This window comes from Fusarium solani (assembly GCF_023522795.1).
Source record: "Fusarium solani strain SB1 chromosome Unknown bctg00000002, whole genome shotgun sequence".
NCBI classification, from domain to species: Eukaryota; Fungi; Ascomycota; class Sordariomycetes; order Hypocreales; family Nectriaceae; genus Fusarium; species Fusarium solani.
The window spans coordinates 4,049,251-4,069,573 of record NW_027072155.1 but is presented as its reverse complement, the minus strand read 5'-3'; the positions used below and the strand labels follow the sequence as shown (position 1 = coordinate 4,069,573).

The 20,323-nt window shown below is 52.8% G+C and overlaps 8 protein-coding genes across 8 annotated transcripts; 3 read left to right on the top strand and 5 right to left on the bottom strand.

The window, feature by feature from the left end:
- Window positions 1–604: 604 nt before the first annotated feature.
- Window positions 605–1,828, bottom strand: MRS44_005219 (uncharacterized protein; the record flags this gene model as incomplete). Its single annotated transcript, XM_065622505.1, has 1 exon — window positions 605–1,828. The coding sequence occupies one exon, from the start codon at window positions 1,826–1,828 to the stop codon at window positions 605–607; it is 1,224 nt and encodes a 407-aa protein (XP_065478577.1).
- A 104-nt stretch (window positions 1,829–1,932) lies between these two features.
- On the bottom strand, window positions 1,933–3,613 carry MRS44_005218 (uncharacterized protein; the record flags this gene model as incomplete). The annotated part of the gene is made up of 2 exons (XM_065622504.1): window positions 1,933–2,428; window positions 3,303–3,613. 2 exons carry the CDS (start codon window positions 3,611–3,613, stop codon window positions 1,933–1,935), a joined length of 807 nt encoding a protein of 268 aa, XP_065478576.1.
- A 712-nt stretch (window positions 3,614–4,325) lies between these two features.
- On the bottom strand, window positions 4,326–7,955 carry MRS44_005217 (uncharacterized protein; the record flags this gene model as incomplete). The annotated part of the gene is made up of 2 exons (XM_065622503.1): window positions 4,326–5,915; window positions 6,009–7,955. The coding sequence occupies 2 exons, from the start codon at window positions 7,953–7,955 to the stop codon at window positions 4,326–4,328; spliced, it is 3,537 nt and encodes a 1,178-aa protein (XP_065478575.1).
- A 1,175-nt stretch (window positions 7,956–9,130) lies between these two features.
- Window positions 9,131–10,562, bottom strand: MRS44_005216 (uncharacterized protein; the record flags this gene model as incomplete). Its single annotated transcript, XM_065622502.1, has 4 exons — window positions 9,131–9,148; window positions 9,200–9,560; window positions 9,637–10,012; window positions 10,070–10,562. The coding sequence occupies 4 exons, from the start codon at window positions 10,560–10,562 to the stop codon at window positions 9,131–9,133; spliced, it is 1,248 nt and encodes a 415-aa protein (XP_065478574.1).
- Window positions 10,563–10,938: 376 nt separating this feature from the next.
- MRS44_005215 (uncharacterized protein) lies at window positions 10,939–12,157 on the top strand (the record flags this gene model as incomplete). Its single annotated transcript, XM_065622501.1, has 3 exons — window positions 10,939–11,110; window positions 11,193–11,569; window positions 11,618–12,157. The coding sequence occupies 3 exons, from the start codon at window positions 10,939–10,941 to the stop codon at window positions 12,155–12,157; spliced, it is 1,089 nt and encodes a 362-aa protein (XP_065478573.1).
- A 496-nt stretch (window positions 12,158–12,653) lies between these two features.
- MRS44_005214 (uncharacterized protein) lies at window positions 12,654–15,523 on the top strand (the record flags this gene model as incomplete). The annotated part of the gene is made up of 5 exons (XM_065622500.1): window positions 12,654–12,787; window positions 12,858–13,367; window positions 13,418–13,600; window positions 13,961–14,155; window positions 14,209–15,523. The coding sequence occupies 5 exons, from the start codon at window positions 12,654–12,656 to the stop codon at window positions 15,521–15,523; spliced, it is 2,337 nt and encodes a 778-aa protein (XP_065478572.1).
- Window positions 15,524–16,155: 632 nt separating this feature from the next.
- Window positions 16,156–18,436, top strand: MRS44_005213 (uncharacterized protein; the record flags this gene model as incomplete). Its single annotated transcript, XM_065622499.1, has 2 exons — window positions 16,156–16,814; window positions 16,867–18,436. 2 exons carry the CDS (start codon window positions 16,156–16,158, stop codon window positions 18,434–18,436), a joined length of 2,229 nt encoding a protein of 742 aa, XP_065478571.1.
- Window positions 18,437–18,486: 50 nt separating this feature from the next.
- MRS44_005212 (uncharacterized protein) lies at window positions 18,487–20,174 on the bottom strand (the record flags this gene model as incomplete). The annotated part of the gene is made up of 3 exons (XM_046272584.2): window positions 18,487–18,858; window positions 18,911–19,663; window positions 19,710–20,174. 3 exons carry the CDS (start codon window positions 20,172–20,174, stop codon window positions 18,487–18,489), a joined length of 1,590 nt encoding a protein of 529 aa, XP_046135629.2.
- Between the last annotated feature and the right edge of the window lie 149 nt (window positions 20,175–20,323).

Genomic DNA, 20,323 nt, shown 5'->3' with positions numbered 1-20,323 from the left:
ACTAATGTCCAAGATCAATGGCAATTGAGTCAATGGAAAGAAAAGAGAAAGGAAAGACGTCGCCTGGTCATGATGGGCAAATGTTCAAGCCGGGTAAGCAATCATCCAACCTTTAAATGTCCCCCCTCCCCCGCCGAAAGCCGACATACCCCGGCCCCCGACCCGAAGGTGGGTCTCCGCCCGGCTCCAGACATCGGCTGTTGACACTCTGGTGTGGCTTGATCATCGGATAGCACCCCTGAACCGCGGAACGGACACTTGGCTGTGGCTGATGACTGCACGAAGGTGGATCAAGTATGGCGGTGCTGCATGAAGCTATGGAGTCATGATGCCGAGGGTCGGGGAAATGTCACTGACCAACAAAGCACAAATCGTGAGAAAGTCTTTTTCCTCTATGGAGCCCCCAAAAGCCGACTGGGACAAACTTGGCTTATACCATCCCGCGTCCTTGAGCCCAAGGTCAATCCCGCCGACCCTGCCTGTAAACGCCATTGTGCCGTGTTCCATGATCATCAGATATTGTCCCTCAAAATCCCCTGAACTCCGCCATCCACGCTACCTATTTCCCTGTTACATTTCTCCGACCCTCCCAAGATGCAATGATCTACTGGCCGTACTGGATTCCAAGACCGAGCCTTCTGCGCTCGTCGACGAATGACCCCGTCACGCGTGACTTCTTTGCTGGACTTCCCTGATCCCGCCGGGCTTCTTCAGTCGATGTATAGTTACCGCTGAACTTGCGCTTCTCGGGGTCTCCCTTATAGTTCGAGAGCAGCTTGGCCTGCATCCGTGCTGACTTTTCGACAGGACCTGGCGTGCCATCCCTAGATCCCGCCGAGCTGGCCACCTCAAAACTCTGACGCGGATCCCGCCGCAGCAACTCCGTGGCCGCCTGGCTAGCCTGGCTGTCAAAGACCTCCTTGTCTTCTTCCTCGTGGCTCCGCGATTGCGAGCCCTGTGATGCTTGTGATGCAAAAGACTTAGCTGCAGCAACTGACTCTAGAGCCTGTCTAGCCAGTTCCTCAGTGTCGTCAATCGAAATCGTGCTTTCGCGACTCTTGCGCCTACTGTCCGTCTTGGCAACTGGGGTTGTGGGGATGAATTGCCGTTGCGTGTATCGTTGAGGCTCCGACTGAGGGACCAAGTCAACCGAGGGCAAGAGTCCGCCATGTGCGCCTAGAGGCCGGTTCATAGGCGTTGTAGGCAGCGAAGACATGGACTGGGCATTGCGGCTGTGCCTTCCAACATGCCGCGGCGCGGGTTTATGTGAAGCCATTGGAGTCGAAGGAGCGCTGTTGTTATCCTGGCTCATGGCCTGCAGAAGAGCAGAGAGACCATATTCTCCCTCCCTTTGGCGTGCTTGTGTTCTGGGGGCTTGGCGATGTGAGTTGCGGTGTGGTGTCGAAGCTGCCGCCATTTGCTGCTTGGGGGTCAGGGCTCCGTGAAATATACCGCCAGGGCTACAGAGCATCTGCATGCGCTCTCGGTTCTCGCGTATCCGGTTGAGTAAGACGTCTCGCTCTTCGGCGAGCGCCATGTTCTCCTCCTCCTTCTGCTGTATAACTTTCTTGGCAGTCTTGACGCGACGCTGAAGGGTCGCGTTGTCCTCAAGGGCAGTCTCGTACCACATCTTCATCTGCAGATACTTTGCTTGTGTTGACTCAGACGAAGTGCTGAGCTCCCTCCGAGCCTGGCGGGTGTGTTCCGCCGTCCTCAACGCGTCTACCTCGCGACGGATCATCTCGTGCTCCACAGCCGCTCTCTTCGAGTCCTCGTCAGCCTGGAGGCTCAACAAATTGTACTGCAACTTGTGGTGAGCTGTCTCCATCTTGAGCTTTTGGTTCTCTGTGATGCATGTCTGGAGCATGGTACGGAGCTCGTCAGCCGAAGCCTCGAGCACCTGCTGGGAGGCGGGTGGGACATATTCGGACGTCAAGGGACGCTCGGGGATGTTGTTGAGAATGGTCGCGGGGGAGAGAAGAGGTTCGACTGCTGAGAGGTGGAAAATGTGCGTTTAGAAGGTCCGGTCTGGCTGGCGTTGTGGTTGTTGACCTGTGTCGAGGGAGGCGGAGTGAGAGATGATGGGATGACAGTAACGGGAGGTCGATCGTCGTTGACCTCGGTCTTGAAGGACTCATTTGGATCGATGGGTGATTGTGGAATCTCGGTGGATGGTAATGTCACCTGGGGAGGATCTTGAGGACCTGTCTCTTGGGGAGTAGCTGGTCGAGTGGGTGCGTCGACATCGTCGTCAACAACGATGACCTCGGGCTTCTGCTGGCCATGGAGCGGCTCGACGTTGGAAGCCATGTTGACAAGGAGGTCGTGGTCGACGGATGGATGCCTCCTGAATGTGAGTCGCGCGTCAACAATGGCGATGGCCGATGCTCGAGTCGCCCGGGTCGGTTCAGGCAAAATGCTTGGGCAGCTATGATCTCAAAAAGGCGGTATTTTAAAACTTGTTGATATTTTTCCTGTTTCACGCGTCCGTCGTGGCTCAATCCTCCGCCAAAAGTCGCGTGCGAATGGGTCCAACAACCGTCGTGGCCAGGTCGAATTGGTCAGGATCTCACACACGCGAGTCTAAACAAACAACACCAAGCGAGGGTGAGAAAAATATAGCGAAAAGTAGCATTCAGAGGACAAGAGCGAAAAGCGGTCTGACAGCTCGTGTGAAGCAGAAGCAACCAAAGCTCCGGCCTGTGACGCCGTCGTTTTTGGTGGATGAAGCAGGTCGAGGAGGTCCAGACCCAGGAACCACCGAAAGCTGGGGGGGCAAGGAACATGAGTTGTTCCGTCGAGTGTGCGCGGCTGGTCGAGGGACCTTTTCTGATTGGTGGACCAAGACGAAATTTGGCCAATAATGAAACGGAAGGCTGGCGTGAGCGATCTAAGCCGAATCAGGACAGAGGTGAACTGACAGGGATCCGGTTGCATCCGTCGGTGGATGCTCGGTGAGACATGCCGAGAGGGGAGGATCATTGGACGTTTCGTACAAGAGACATGACCCAATGAAACGCCAAGATAACTTAGTCAAAACAATCAACAAATACAGCAATTGTCTATTCTGTAAAAGGATGTTTCAAACATCCTAGACTATACGGCTGTATCATATCCCTTGCCCTGTAGATCGCCAAAACACCACATCCTGAATCTCACGATCCCCCATAGAACCCATCCGAAAAACTCATACCTTCTCATCCGCCGATGCTTTTGAATTCAGCTTTTTCAACCCATCGCCCCTCTTCCTCCACTTCCCCACACAAGATGCAAAAACCCCCACAATCTTCTTCACCATGTACCCAATCCAGATGAGCGGCCAGAACAGCACCACAAACACCCACCACCCCAGCACGGCGAGCTTGTGCTTCATCCTGCCCCGCGAGTCGAGGTACCACTCGGGCACCCATCTTCCCGCTCTGCCGTTGCCGTTGATGACGAGGATGCTGATGATGCCAAAGACGAACCAGCCGACTACCGATGCCGTGATGACGATTTTGGTGATTGTTTGTGGATCTGGGGAATGGCTGTTGAATTTCTTGCTGTCTTCAGAGAGGTCGACCGAGGATCCCCCTGGGACCATTCGGGGGAGTAAAGGGCTGAATAGCAGCATTTGGGCGAAATGGAGGATGTGATCTGGAGCTTGGTGTTGGTCGTTGTGGAGATGGTATGTGAGTATGATCGCAGGGCGCCTCGAAGCTCCAGTTTTGCTGATTCGTTAAACTGCTCTTTTGTCGTAGACACTGTCTTGGGAAATCGTACTTGAAGACGGTTGATTTGTATTGAATAGCGATAAAGACGCGTCAGTCGTGTCAAAATGTCTGCTGAATCTGATGCGCAAAGACTGGAGATAAAGACAAACGTCGCGTCAAACGTACCATGGCGGCGTTTGACCTCATATTTGAAGCTTCACGCCAGAATGCCCTGAGCAGGAGCCTCTCACACTGCCACCTTCCCAAACGACAGGTAAACCTAATATGCGCCTTCTGCCCCTTGCACGGGGGCTTTTTGAAACTCCCCTCTTCATGCTTTACGACGCCCCGAGCCAGGGCCGTAAACGCCAATTTGACTTGGAGGTACCATTCACGAGACTGCAGCCACATTCTCAGCCAAGACATGTCAGCTTGTGTAGTTGGATAATGTTTTACTATGTCAGAAGTACACGTGGTATATCAACATTCCCCCTCGGTAATAAAAACAACTATCAGTGAATATGTATAGCGAAGAGAATAACCAACCCGTAATGCTTCAAAAGAAATACGCCGCGCTTTTTGCTCTTTGGAGGAGGTTCATGCTCAGTTCAATCCAACTCAACGCCCGCCGTTTCAATCAGCCTCGGGCTCCTCGTCATCTCCCTTCCAAGACGCCATCTCCGCCACCGGCACACGTCCCCGAAGCCACCTCAGCGTGGCTTCTGTCCCCCGCTCCAAGACGTTCCATCGTGGCACTCTGAATCGGTTGCCCATAACATCAAATCTCTCCAGGCCTCCTGGGCCCCCAAGAAGACCGATTCGGGGGTTCAAATGGGAAATGTCGTTGTTGCTAGCATCCACAATCTTCAACCCTCTGATCATATCTGGGTCAAGGTCCACAATGTGGTTGTTAGCCACAAGCAAAACGTTGAGCGCAGGGAACACCTCTTTCAGATTGGTGGGCAGAGAATTGAGGCGGTTCAATGAGATGTCCACCTTCTCCATCTTTGGCGCATGAAGGAACTTGGTGAGTGCTCCAAGTCCGGTAATGTGATTTGATGATAGGTTGAGTTCCTTCAAAGCTGGAAGCTCCAGGTCTTCAGTCAGGTATGCTTCGCCTACTAGCTGGTTATGCGATAGCGATAGAGCAGTCAACGTCTCAGCAAAGAAGCTCAGAGAGTTGGGCAGCGTAGCAAACAGGTTGTTATGGAGAAACACTTGTCGAATCTGGTTCTCGGCTGCGACCTTGGAAGACACAACAGGGTGCAGCGACGAGGACTCGGTTCGCGATCGATCCAAGATACCGCCTGGCTTCACAGGCCAGGACTGGTTCGAAAGTGTGTGTGACCGTGAACGGCGACTTGATACTGTATGTGAGCGAGACCGAGAGGGACTCTGAGGGGGTGTTGCAAAGTCATCATCAGATCGGTAGTCTTCATCATCAAATTTCATGTCCTTCTCGGGGTTTTGCGGCTGTGCAGCCTTGTTATCACCCAAAATACCCACAACGCCAACCTGAGCACCGGCTTCCTGCTGATAAGGTGGCGGTGGCTCCAGTCTTCCGGCCAGAATATCCTTGAGCTCATCAGTCGTGATGGAGAGGAACTTCTTGTCACGGAGTGGATTGCCACTGAGGCGAAGCATGGAAAGATTCTCCATCCTCGAAACCTCGGGAGGAACCACTCTGATGTCGTTGCTGGAGAAGTCGGCGTGGCGAAGCTTCTCGAGACTCATGAAGCTGTTGGGGATACCGGAAATATTATTCTCGTCCACCGTCAGCGTCAAGAGGCTTGTCCAAGATGTCATGTCTGGTAGCCCCTGCAGTCTGTTCATCGATAGCGACAGGGAGTGCAAGACCGGGAACTCGATGGCAGAGCCCAGAGGGACCAATCTTTGCAGCTGGTTTGTAGAAACATCCAAGCTTTGCAGTTGAGGTAGGCAGCCGATTGGCTCCTCAATAAGAGTGCCCGACAGCTTGTTTTTCCTCAGGTTCAACTCGGTAATGGGGAGAGTGGCAAGGCCGTCAAAAGCAAGTGATTCGAAGCTGTTTTCGCTCAAGTTGAGAATACGAAGCCGTGACATGTTCTCAACCTTGTGGGGGAGAGCAGAGATGTTGTTCCCATGGACATCGAGAATCTCGAGTTGGTCTAGGTTTGATAGGATCGAGTTCAGTGGTCCGAAGAAAAGGTTGTTGGCCAGCTTCAGGTCACGAAGTGAGGTAACCTGCGCTATCGTGTCTATGCTGTTATTGGTGAGACGATTGTTTGACTACGAACGTTAGCGATACCAAAAAACGAGTATTGGCGGTCTACATACCAGGTTCAACGACGTCAGGCAGTTGAGTCGCCGTAGACCAAGGGGAACCCCAACAAGGAGGTTGCCATGCATGTCCAGGTTCTCCAGGCCAGCAAAGATGTTGCCACGACTCGCTTGTTCCTCATCAAATGACGACGGGTTGGTGTCAGGGAAGATAAAGTCATCCAGCTCTTCCAGTTCGTTGTCTGCGGCGATGAAGCGCTTCAAGTCCACACTCTCGGCCCAACTGCCATCAAAAGTGCCAATGCTCTCCAGATCGTACATCTTCAGCACCTCCACAGGAATCTCCTTGAGATTCAAAGCGGCAATATTGAGCCGGCCCGAGGTCCTTCCTGCATTGACACGGTTCTGAATGACCTTTTTCCTGGGGTCTTCACCTCGGCGGGTATTGAAAGGATCATCATGGTTGACGCCAAAATCGAAGCCAGTATCGGATGGAACAATTGGCGCCTCCTGGTCTCCTTCCTCTTTCTGGGCCTCGGCGGCTTGTTTCAACTGAGCGCGCCTCGCCGCTTTGGCCTTTGCAATCTGCTCTCGGAGAGCGGCAGACGATTTGCGGGTAGAAGGTGGTGTTCCTGGTTCGGCCGAGTCGCCTGTCAAAGCGGTGTTAGTGGACGCTGTTGTTGAGGCGCTGGACGGAATTGTGCCATCCCAGGAGGTGTTTGACGAACTTCCAGATGCACGGTTGGCTCCATGCAGGGACGCCTGGCTGAGTGCCGGGAGGGATGGCTTCTTGAAGAGACCCTTGACAGGAGCTCTTGGTTTGGTAGGTCGTGCAGCCAATGACTTGGAGGCTGCCTTTGGGGGAGGCATGTTGGGCTTGCCTGGACTTGGACTCCTTGCAGATGAGAGCGCTGACAGCTTGGAGGCTGAACCAGGGGGACCCTGAGTCGACATTCGAAAGCCCGGACTCCTGGCCCCCGAGATCACCGAGGATCTCTTTTGCGGAGTTCCGCTGATTGTGCTCAGGGGCGGCTTGTAAGAGCTTGCTGAAGCTCTGAAGCTCGAGAATCCGATGTCGGCCGGGCCTGAACTGGAACCTGGCCGGCTTCCTGGCCTGGATGAGAGTCTTGCTGATGTATCCGACGCATAGCTGGATCCTGGACGAGAGGCTCCGCTGTCTGCCCGAGATCGTGGCCTACTATCGGCTCGGGATCGTGGTCTGCTTTCGGCTCTAGATCTTGATCTACCCTGATCGAAAAAGGTGGAGGACTTCTTGCTCAAGGCTGGCGAAGAGGGGATTGACGCAAGAGTCTCGATCGTTCGCTCCGAGAGCGAGGGCCGCGGTTTCCGAGAACGAACTCTGAGAGTATCTTGGCGGTCCCCATCATCAGTCGAGGCTGTCGGCGGTCTGGACTGCTCGGGGTCAAAGATGTTGTTGGCAGGGTCGTGAAGCGGTGAGGTTGCAAAAACCTCTGACGGTCTCCGCGTGAGAGTCAACCGGCGGTGAAAGATGTGTCCGTCATCCTCGACACCAATCGCTTCGCCTGGCGGGTCGTAAGGAGGTGTTGTGGACTGTTCCTCGATTGTATCGGGCTGTCGCTCTGTAGGTCGTCGAGGCGTGGAGGGGGCTCTTGCGGAAATGGGCCTTGTGGCGGCTGCCTGGGGAGGAGGTCTAGAGATTAGAGAAGTTCGTCGTGTCCCAATGTTGAGCTGTTCTCGGGATGTGGCGGATCGCAACCGAGGGTTTCGTAGTTCTGAAGAGCTGCCAATGCTGCTACGCAGTTGGTTTTGCGACATGGAAGGTCGCAGCCGTGGATTCCGTAGCTCGCCTCCAATGGCAGAACTTCCTCCTCCCAGGCTCTCTCTCGAAGGCGAAGGACGAATAATCGAGGCCGGTCTTGGCAGGGCTGACGTGGGCTTGGGAATGCCAGACGTTGGACGTGGCAAGGGGAGCTTGGAGAGACGAGGAATAGCGCTCATGCGCTTCTGTGAGGAATCCTCCATGATCAATGCTGGAGGCCCAAGTCGTGGGCCCGTGAAGCGTCTTGGAGTAGCAGCAGTGTCGCAGCAGCTAGCTGGCCAGAAAAGGCACAGACCCCTATCGTGTCTATCCGGGAGGAATGCTTCTTGTTGTTGCACGAGGGCGGATTGGGATGGGACGAATTCCCCTTTGTAACCCAAGGGGTCCTGAGGGGTCTGGATGTTTCGATGGATTGTTTAGGTAGTGTCCTAGCGTTGGCGGGTGGACGACGGATGGCTGCGGGAGCTAAGAATATGGCGAACCTGAGCCACAACACACAAGCCTCCAGTCAAACGGAAGTTGTAGCAAACAAAACGGAAGACGTTGAGGATCTGAATCAATTTCATGAGAAGAAAGATGTGATTGTCCTACCTGCAGTGTCAGCAAGCAAAACATCCATATTTCCAGGGGTTCATCTTAATTGCCCTGTCGGGCCCCTGGAGAAACTCCCGGCCGCCATCGACGCGATGGGCTCCTTCCCCTTGTTGACATCACGTGGGGCCGGCCAAGAAGCGAGCCCTCCAGGTCGCTAGCGGCTCTTTAGCGGCCTTCCAGAGGGCGGGTTCCCAGCTTAGCGGGACGGGCTTCCCCCGCTAAGCTGTCCGCTTTGGGCGGTGGCGGATCCCGTCCCACGGGAACTGGTTCTTCATTTGGAGGACCCCCTGAGAATGACATGTTGCAGGGCTTCACTTTGCTTTTGTTTGCAGAGGTTCAATTGCTTCCTGCAGCTTGCCCATGTCTTCCGGTGAGACTGGCTGGAGATTCGATCCCCGTGGGCGCCGGCATTTCTTTGTTGGCTGAGCATGCTTCTACCCGTTGTTGTTGACAATTCCCCTTTACCACAACACGACACGAGGCTCATCTCCTCCGACGCCAAATAGGCGAGATCTATAACTGCCTAAACTGACGAAATACGTACTAAAACCCCCCGGGTTGATCTAGACCTCAGTATTTGTCCTGTTCCTTGTTGACAGGAGAAATTGGTCGTTTGTCCCGTCCCAACGTTGATGCCAAGCCGTCCGCCCAGAGACATGGGACTGACACGCCGATAGCTTCATGGGTGTGTCAATACCGGCCCCTGAGCTGCTTTCGGCAAAGAGTTCAACGTTGGCGCAGAAGGATGTCGTATCGCGTCTAAATAATTCCGCCACGGCATGAATTATTCCAGCGTCTCTTGCTACACAAAACAGTAGTCCTTTAATGTTATTAAGGCCATTTCTTAAGCTACTTTGGCAGTTTTCAACCCCTCAAAGATACCCGGGTATGTCCAGTTGATCTTCTCAAACATATACACCTCTTCAGCCGTTCTCTTGTTCTTGGCCTTTCTGGTATTGTTCTGGATCAGGCTTGCACGCGGCCTTCGCACCGAATCAAGATTTCGCAACAATTGCGGCACGTCTGCACTGGAGACGCCTGGTTGCAAGAACAATCTGAACGCTTCAGCATCCTCGACAGCCTGTGTTCCTCCTTGTCCTTGGTGAGGCGTCATGGCATGAGCTGCGTCGCCTATCAGGACTGTTCGCCCGCGGATGTAGGTTGGCAGTGGATCTTGGTCTCTTAGTTGCCATAGTTTGATGTTCTTTGCGATTCTATTGGTAAACATGATTAGCTTTGCTTTTGACGGCACGTCTCATTATGTCGAAGTTGTGAAATTGCAGCGCATACCTCAGATAGTCCTGCACCCATACTGGGAAGTCACTAAACAGGGACAGCAACTCTTCTCTGTCTCCAGATGCAGTCCACGACTCTGTGGTTTCTTCCTTTAAGCTGCTGTCCGGGACAATGCACACAAAATTGAGAATCTGAAAGTTACGGCAAGGATACATGACGACGGAGCGCATGGTGTCGTCAAAGGAATAGACCATGGACAAGCACGTCGGCTGGTCAGGCTGGAGAATTTGGGGGATTTCGTTCAACGACTGTTTGATCTCGTCCACCTCCAAGGTAAATCGGAACGCGGATAGGCCTGATGGCCTCGCTGTCTGAAATGCAGCGTCGCCGACGACATGGGGGCGTATTATGGACTTGATGCCATCGGCAGCTGTTCCCCGTAGTCAGTATCCCGGTCCGATCTCCTTGCTTTTGTTGAACAACGTACCAATGACTAGATCGGCGTGGATCTTCTCACCAGAGTCAAGGGTGATCCAGCCTTGTTCCGGCGAGATATCAACGACCCTTTGATCCCAGAAAATCTGGGCTGGCTTCCCCGGAATGCCAGAGATGGCAGTCTCCTGCGTCGCAAGCCGCAGAAACTCGTTCCTTAAGTCCGCCCGATGTTGAAAGAGCCAGTCGGCTCCATATTTTTCGGCATAGTTGTGCTTCTCATCTAGTGTGAGTTTCCCCTCTCTCGTGAAGATCTTGGTGGCGCCGACGGATTGTGACCCCGCGTTGAGACGGTCGAAGCCTAAGGTGTCGAGAATCCGAACGCCGTTTGGACCTATGTTGATGGCGGCACCAACCTCGGCGGGAACAGAGGCCCGCTCATATACTTTGACGTTGTGTTTCTCGCGCAAGACTCGCGCGGCGAGAAGCCCAGCAAGACCAGCACCGACGATAGCCACGTTGAGGGGACTTTCTTGTGATGAGGGCATGGTGAATAGGCGCTGTTGTCTCGAGTGTTAAGAAACTTCGTTGGACATGGATCTCAGGTGGTGCCCATCACCAAGGTTGTTCGTATATATGTTCGACGGCGTTAGTCTTCCTATCTCCTTCTCCTCCACATCCCTTCCCTCCACATCCCTCTGCTCTCCACATCCCTTTGCTCTCCACATCTCTCAAGCTCCCGCATATATCGTCTTTCGTCCCTCAACCTCCACAGCGGGAGCGGAGGTACGGAGTTAACCCTGAGCCGGCATCTCGGACCACATTCCGGGAGGCCGGAACATGTAAGGACAGAAGAACAATGATTATCCTCAAGTTGAACAAGTTATTCAAGAGCATCCATATTTCATTACACACGCAGCTATCATGGCAAGACGGCTCGTTCTTCGATCTCCTTACGAGCGCTTGGAGCTTGAGTCTTACGCTCCGACTCCCCCTGGACCTTTATATATCCAGGTCAAAATTGTAGCAACGTCTTTAAACCATCTTGACTGGAAGAGAATAAAGAAGAATCTCTTCATTCCGGACTTTCCTCATGGTATGTTCACTTACCACACGGAGGGATTCCGTGCTTCAGACCGACGAGCTCTCTTGAATTAATGCCAACTTACGCAACCTAGTTCTTGGCATGGATATTGTTGGGCATGTCCTAGACGGCAGCCAGTCGCGAAACTTTCAGAAAGGGGACCTGATAGTAGCTCCTGGAACAGCCGGCTACAGCGATGGTTGCTCCTTTCAGACACATGCGCTGGTTCATGAGGATCATTGCGCCAAGGTTAGCGAACCTATCCACAACAGCCTTTCTCAACAATGGGCGAGAGAACATAAACGGAAAAATGTTGATCAGACATTGCAGATTACTTCTAACATATCCGTGCTCGGCCTTTCGACTCTTCCCTTCAGTCTCTCCACTGCAGCTTGTGGCTTGTATCTTGGGGCAGGCCTCGCGAAGGTCGCCGGCAAATCCGATTCCACTCATACTCAAGTACTCATCTGGGTTCGTGTTACCCCATGTCACTCGATAAAGGTTCTGACTTTGTAAAAGGGTGCTAATGGCGGCATTGGCAAACTTGCCGTTCAACTTGCTAAGATGTCTGGCTATTCTGTCATTGCAGTTACGTCGAGGGATGAAACCAAGACCGAGGCTGCATCAAGGGGGGCTGACCATGTTTTCTCGAATTCTGACTCGGATTTAGTAAAGAAGATTCGTGCTGTTGCGCCAAATCTACGCCACGCCTTCGACACGGCTGTCACAAGTGACACCATGGCTAAGATTGTTGAATGCTGTGAGAAGCCAGCAAAGGTGGCTCCCGCGATCAGGTATAATGGACCCGAAATCGACGGAGTTCAGATAACTCCGGTCTACAGTGGTGAGATCATGGGAAAGACGATGGTTGGTCTGCCATCAGCAGCTGGGCTTGAACTTGGAAAGTGGCTTTGGGGGAACCTTGACCAATGGATAAAGTCGAATCAGATCACACCGCTCGAATATGAAGAGCTTGATGGACTTGAGAGTGTTCAAGATGGCTTGGAGGTCCTGGAAAGTGGAACCGCGCATAGAAAGCTCGTCATGAATGTTGTGTGAGCAGTTGGCGATAGACGCATTCATGTGTATTCTTCACATACTGTCTTTTAGAGCACACCGAATATAGAGCCCTTACTAGAATGACTGAAGTTCTTCAACAATGTTGGCGAGGCCGTCGAGCATATTGTTGACGCTAGTCTTTCCTCTCTATTAGGACGCAAGGTGCATCATGATCTGTGCCGAACATCCGGATCGCCATGCCCTCTGGAAGGCCCCAGAGCGTTGGAACCGAAGGACCGGGACGATCAACTCCAATTCTTTAACTCCGTTGGCGGATTTGCTCCTCTCCATCGGGAAGCCATCAGCTCGGCTCCACCTTGCCGAATATCATGGATATCACAACGTTGGAGCCGATAGTTCGGGTTCATCAAGTCTATTTTTTAGTAGTTGGGTCGAGGCGCATATATGTGTGATCTTACAATCTCAGTTCAGGGCTTTTGCTACTCCCTGCTCTCACTCTACTATTACTTCGGACTTAGTCGATTGTCTTAACAAAATGACGGGCTATATTAAACAGATTGCCGCTGGCCGGCGCAAACCAAACATGACACGCAAAGAGTATTTCGACCACCGTTTCCGCATTCACGGAAGCTTGTCGGATGGTACCGAGAATAAGGACGATAAACCGCAGTACGTCAATCTCGACTTTGTGCCACAATCGTGAAGTATGTCAAGGACTGTCACTAAATCTCCAACCCAGCAAGTACATCCAGACCCAAGTTTTCGACTCGGCCTTTGGTTCGCGCCCTGATGGACCATTGAATGCCAATCAACATTGGGTTGGAAGAGATGACACTACAGAGCACTTCTTTCGGGACTGGGACCACGTTAAAACCTGCTTTTCCTCGGAATTCGTCAAAACTACCATCGGGCCGGATGGACCTCTCTTTGCAGACTTTGAAACCAGCGTTATTGTGATGGCATTCGAGAAACCTATACCAGTGCAAACTACAGCAGCTGAGGAGAGAGCCAAGACTGGAAATGCCGATTTAGATGTCGGCAATGCAACTGTCGCCATGCACTTCGTCTCCACTCCGGATGATGTTCGAGACGGAGCCAAGCTAGAGCAAGCTGTGACTCCTCTTTTACTGAAGTCATTGGAAGCTCACTGCCAGGCTGATGTATGGGGAGTTGTTTGCAATGTCGGAGCCGTTTCCGACAAGTTTGATCTGAACGCGTATTTTGGTGGTGCCGATATGCCTCAGTATGGGTTGGTTTATAAGCTGTTCCTCACAGGGCGGAGTCTGTGACCGCGCTCAGGAGAGCCCAAAGGGAATTCGAAGAAGCTGCTAGCCAGCAGGGGCTTATTGACCTGCACAAGAGCTTTATCCTATTCTCGCAAGAAGCCCTAATCATGGATATGGGGAAGGGAATAAGAGTGCGAATTCATCTCCTTTCAGCGCAGGGCAAGCTAACATTTGGTAGTTCTCTCTGGACCGTCAGGTTACCTTCAACGACCTTCCTGGTCCATCCCACCTTGACTCGGGTAGTAATATCTTGTAATTGCTACTGTTTTTACGAGTCAAAAATACAGCAGTAATTGGCAGTATCAGCAGTATAAAATACTATTTAAAATCTTGTATTCTAGTGAGAAAGCGGGTGATCGCCTGTCCTTGTCGGCGAAAAAGGGCTTGGACATCACATCAGGCAGCTGCGGAGGCCGGCGAGAGCCTCATCCGCTGGCAGAGTGCCTCGCAGGAACTGAGTCCTAATCCTTAGGTAAAGAGCATCGCCACACATCCATTGTAACGAGCCTCATGAATCGCAAGCCACATGAATTTTGCTGCCTTGGAAAATTCTCAGGCAGAAAGATAAACAGGCAGAAGGCTCCAACTCCAAACCGCACGATTTCACAACTTCAAGCTGCAACCGTCACAGCGCATCGATGCGGCGCACCGCATCCTCCATGCGACACCATGGCACCGACGGAATTCCATTTCTTTCCATCACTTCCTCCCGAGCTCCGCCGAGATATCTACCTGCTGGCTTCGCCACCGGGTTGTTCACGTCCGAGAGCACATCGACGAAGACTAGGATGACTTCTGCGAGAGGCTCCGCACGACGGTCAACCCCATCAAACTTGACAGCTCCCTCAAGGATTTTGCCTTCAACTGGCGTCGCATTGTCCCTCCCGAGGGCACTCAGCTGACGCTCGAGTTATTCGGCTTCACCAGCTCCAAGCCCCTCATCCAGCCATGGGAGCCTACCCCCTCCACGCCCGAGATACCCCTCGACTGGCTATGTGAGAATCCGCTTTTTGCCTGGGTATTCGTGAGAAGATGCCATCTTTTCAGCAATGCACCTATCCCCGCGCTGCTGCACACGTGCACCGAGTCCCGCCTCGCGCTCGTCAGCATGGGTTACCAGATCGCCTTCCAGACCCGGTCGAGTGGTCCAAGAACGTGGTTCAACTTCAACCAGGACATACTCGTCATTGGAACCGAACCCTCAGAAGACGGCTCATCATCCGATGGCTCCTCATCAGCCGATGAATTCCTACCTGTCGACCATTTCTGGACACTCAGTGGAGATAGCCCGTGTAACTTGAGCCAATTCGATCCCAGGGAGATGCGGCAAGTGCGGAAGCTGGCGTTAAGGGGCGCTGCTGAACATTTATCCATGCTACACTATGATCCCGAATCTTTTGATGGTCCTCTTGGAGAGCTGTCGTCTGTTCTTAGACTATTCAACAACCTTGAGGAGTTGCTGCTTGTTGATTGGTGTGTCGGCGATTTGACAACGACCATCGCCAAGGATGAATCTGAGACAGAACACCAGCGGCGACACGCATACGATACCTGCGGACTCTGGGGCTGCACCGATGTCTCCGAAGTTGATGGCTTGTTGCGTCTCTTCTCCCCTAAACCACCGTGCGCACCCAACCCGAGCGCAACTGGCGTGAAAAATTGTCTACTGAGCGACCATAAGAAAACACACGGGAACGAAGCGAGCTATTTTGGAGATACTATGGATTCTATTCGAGATTTATTAACCGAGGACATGGCCCGCTTGATCTCGACAGATACGACTGGCATCGTCATTCCATGGAAGATTCCGCAGCTCAGGACCATTCACATCTTGTCGCCGCTGGAGTACAGAGCTCTCTCCCATGAACGGCTCAACGTCGCACAACACATTTGCAACCTTCAGAAGGAATGGAGCTCGATTATTAAGTCAAGAATGGAGAAATCCCTGCCATCGTTAGAATGGAACAGAGTAAAACGGGCGTTTGAAGAGACACACTGGCCTGAAGATAACCACCGGACCAATTCGGACGGTAGCAGATGCGCTTGGTCAGATGTGATGCAGAAGAAGTGGTGGATCCAGGAAGGGCCAGCGCCAGATGTTGGTGAGCTTCTCTTGTAGCAGCAATGTAGGCTGTCTTAGTCGTTCTCCTCGCTCGCTCTCAGCCACGAGGGGATAGAATTGTGCCGACAATGAGGCCCGAATAGAAGCATGTATGACCAAACATGGCAGTGATTCTCAAGTTGTGCAACTATTGGGTGACGGTCAGCTCACGACGGCATATGGAATCAAAGCCTTGGACTCAACGCGATGCCTCAGCCTGATAGGATTTGGAGGAACAAGTCACAGCCGACAGGCGCTTCTTCTCACCATTCGAATTCCCAATGGTGCCAGCATGCAGCTAAAAACATGCATATCTCCTAGCCAATGCTCTTTTTTGACAATCACACCAAGTGACAGCATGAGCCTCCACCATCTGCATCAACGACGTTGTCACATACCGGGTCCGCCATCCTCACTCGTGGGATGTGTGTAGTGGGATGCCCAGCTTCTGAGGGGCTTTTGGGGGCCGTATTCCCCGTGTCACACATCTTCTGCGGAGGATCCATTCAGAGCCTCTTGTCCCATGTATGCGGCTGCATATGCTTGGTGTGGAGGAGGGCTTAGTTCTTCAGCTTCATGCATGTTTTGGTCTAGACATTTGCACATTTGGTAGACCGACGAGGATAAGAATCGGCCATGCTCGGACGAAAATGGTCTCTTCCAAGGATTATCTTCGTCTCAACTCGTGTTCCACAAAGACATACAGTATGCAGAGACCCGACGGTTACCCAAGCCCGCCCCCCGGGTATCCTGCCTCGCCCCCCGCACTGAGGCCGCAGGACGTTGAGTCTTGGGATGAGATCCATCTGCCTGCTCAGAGAAGCGGGGGAGAATCCGTCCCTCTCAAGTCCGTTGCTGTTCCCACGGTTGTCCCAGTCGACGTGAACGGGCATGGCACCTACAACTCGACTCAACAGCCTCTGCCGAAGTTTCAAAAGAGGGCGGTATGGCTGCGCTTCCCCAGTTCGCCATGGGTCACCACCTACAGCATGTACTTCTTTCTCGTCGTCGGCGTCTGTTTTGCGATCGGTCATCACTTCTTCTACTCATCGCTAGATGGCGAGATCGTCGACGACCAGCTCCGCATGCTGCGCTGGGGCACGGCGCTTGCATTTGCCTCCAAGGCCAGCCTGACTGCTGCAGTCCTATCTGCCTTTGATCAACAAGTGTGGGCAACTGTCAGAACCAGGTTTTTGACTGTCGTTGCCCTCGACTCGGTGTTTGCGGCCACGGAGAACCCACTGGATATGCTCAACTTGGAGCTTTTGACAAAAGCCAAGATGGCGGTTGCTATGGCGCTGTTCGGATGGTAAGTCGGCTACCTATCTATATCATGGCTCGTCTGACTGTTGTGTGTGTAGGTGTGCCCCAGCTATCGTCATCATCACCGCAAATACCCTCCTCGTTGCACCACCCTCGTTCATGCATCAAGACAGAATGTGCTGTGGGGTCAGAAGTCTAAACTTTGACCTTAAAGAGGCGTACACTTGGCCGCTTGGTGCCAGCCAAGAGCAGAGCGGGCTAAGACCTTTGAACCTGGCAACATGGAACGACACCAATCGCGATCTGGCTAAAACAATCGGCTACTATAACGGGCCTGATGAACAGCTGGTCTCATTGGGTCAGGCATCTACAGTCTTACGGCGGCCAGTCACGTACGCCAACTCGACGCTCGAGACTTGCGAAAGAGGGTGGAACTGCACGGTCAGGGTTGAGATGAAAGGCCCAGGTTACAACTGCACCGAACTAGGCTCTGGAGTCGGATCAGAGGCGCGCAACCTTTCCCAACAGTCCGGGGAGATAAGTCCTCCTTTCAACTTTACCGAGGTGCTTCTCCCGCTTGGTAATGAAAGTTACCACGGTTTCGTCTTCGAAGGAGAGTATAGTGCGCCGCAGATGGAGGAAATTGATGACGAAGGTCGCCCGACGACGCGCTGGCCCAAGAACTTTGCCGCCATCCGCACAGAGCCCGTCGTTTGGATCGGATATGTCAAAACCGCCAAAGGTATCGAAAGGCCTCTTGATCCTAGAAAGGCCGACAAGGATGGAGATGCTCTAATTCCCACCCTCATGGCTTGCGAGTACTACGAAACACAATACACGCTAGAGTACCAGTATGTTGACGGCTCACAGTCTATCAAGGTTGTGAAACGCACTCCTTTGTCGCCTGTGGTCAACACAACCGTTCGCAGGGGCGTCAGAGACGATGAAACCATCGACCCGACCACGGCGACGCCTCAAGAGAACTATGTCCTCTTCGGGAATACGACCCAGTACAAGAAGACGGCTGCATACCACGCTATCGGATATGTTTTCCGCAGTGTCCTTAGGGGCACTGTGGAGATGCCCACTGTCAACGCAAAGTCGCCTGCTCTATTCACCAAGGTTACGAGCAACGGTGACTATTTCCCAGCCGAGAATCTCCAAGAAGTGGTGCCTAGCCTTTTCGAGGACATGCTCTTTTCTCTGCTCTCGAATCAGCAGTGGGCTGTGGTTGTCTGGGCTGCTGACATGAAGAAGCAAGTCTTGTTCAATGAGGACAGCGGCGAATATCCATGTAGGCGATCGCAGCCAGTAAGTAGATATCAGTACAAGGCAGTTACCCTCTGGGCAGTCTACGGCGTCTCTGTGCTGCTTGCATCCTTGGGCGTCGCAGCCGGGACCATTGCCCTGCGGCACAACGGCGGCTTGAGGCGAGACTCGCGCTTCTCCAGCATCTTGGCTGCCACCCGCGGACAAGGACTGAACAGAGTAGAATGGGGAGGTCCTTTGATCGACAGAGGTCAGGTCAATCATTCTGTGAGGGGCTTCAAGATGGGTTACGGCACGGCGAAGCGGGACGAGGCTGAGAGGCTCATCGGTCACCAGGTTCCATTCACTTTTGGCTTTGAGGGTGAGATTGAGCAGAAGGGGAACCGGCATGGGAATTGATGTCTGAAGAGAGGTCATTATCGGATTGAGGAGAAATTGCAAAAGTTTAACTATAGTATCTGTTGGCCATTCTGCTTGGAAGGGGTTTGTTGTTCATTCGTGCAGGACCAGCAATCTGTACTATTGGCGTCGGAACATGAAAGATCCAGGACAGCCTTTTTGGGGAAATTGCACAATATCTGCTGCTGAGTTTTGTTGTCTGGCGTAGTGATGAGGACGGGTGATTTCTCGGGGGCCTTGCCGTTCTCTACCCATTCTCGTAGTTGCGCGAACAGTTGCTCGGGTTGACCACCAGAACCTCCCAAGCAGTGACTGAGCCCTGGTGCGCGATAATAGCGGTAAAAATCTTGGGTGTCGTCGAGGAAGGATGATACGGCTTTGTAGTAGGCGAGAGAGCTCGCGGCCGGGATAATAGGATCAATCTGTCAATGTCAGTGACTGTCACTCTCATAATCTAGTTCCGATAAGACCTACGAGACCGTGAAAGGTAATCATCTTTCCTCCAGCGTCCCGGAATCCGGAAAGATCACGCTCATCCGTGGCCAGGAAAGGCGCATACGTCCTCTTTGCCATTCGGTACATGTTGTCAAAGTCTTTGTGGGTGAGGTTGGAGAAATCAAGCGGAGTATTGGTGACATCGAAGGCATCGCGCCAAAGCTTGATGATGGCGTGCCCTGTGGCGACACATCCAGTGTTTGTGCATTTTGTTGGTGCGATGCAGCTGAGATCTGAGCCGATTTCGAAGCCGTACCAGAGTGGTTTGCCGTTGGAGAAGACGGGTCCTTTGTACGCTGCGTTTGCAACCGCCGCGGCCGCCTTTGTGATTTTAATGGTTTCGGCAGGTCCATTGTCAGAGCAGCTGAATGAAGCTCCGACATAGTCAAAGGGATTAAAAGCAGCACGACACCCTTCAGGATCCGAAATGAGTCCATCCTTGACCCCATCCAAAGGATCACAGATCGACGTGGCAATTGCCGTGAGCTCATTGAGCTCACAGCCTCGAGGATATTGCTTTGTGATTTCCATGTAAAACGTAGGCCATATGTTGCTGAAAAACATCTCGGCCCAGTACACGCCCGGCGCTGCAGAGATGATCCCGTCGTATGCTGTTGGGAACTGCTGTGCTAGCATTGCGCCTTGACGACCTCCTTGGGAACATCCGTTCCAGTAAGAGTATGAAGGTGGTTTGCCGTAGTAGCTATTAATGACATCCTTGGCGATGATTGCCTGTGACTGTTAGATGAACTCCAGTGTTTGCAAGCAACTCGCTCACCTCATCACCCAAGGACACAAGCCCAAGATTCTGCAGGGCATACAGATTAACATTCCCCGGACTAACAAAACTCCAAGGCAACGGATCATAAGCATCACCTAACCCAGCATCGGTAGTCGCAGTAGCATAGCCATCAGCAATAGCCCCCGCCATACCCATCCAGCTCAGCGGAAACCGGCCAGCATTCCACCCGCCTCCCCCGACAGCCTGAAACCTGCCGTTCCACGCCTCAGCAAGCGGAAGCCAAATTTCAACGTTGAGGGTGTCGTTTTGGCCGGGGTGGGTGTATGTCAAGGTTACGTTACAGAAGGTGGCATTCTGCACGTCGACGGATGGTTGGGAGAAGCGCCATCCTTTTGGGACTGGGGTTGAGTGGTTTGTTACTATGCCTGCTTCTATGACGAGGAATTCGGCTCCGAGGAGGTTAGGAGCTGGGAAAGACGATGGGACACATGGAACAGACATGGCCGAGTATGGATTGCGGTTGACTTGTGATGCTGATCCTTCGTGCGGGGGTGTCTACCCTCTTTATACAAGTTTGCAAAGATCAATCTTACATCCCGACAAGGATCCCAAAGACCAATGATGTCAAGACTTCCGGTTAAAGTATTACA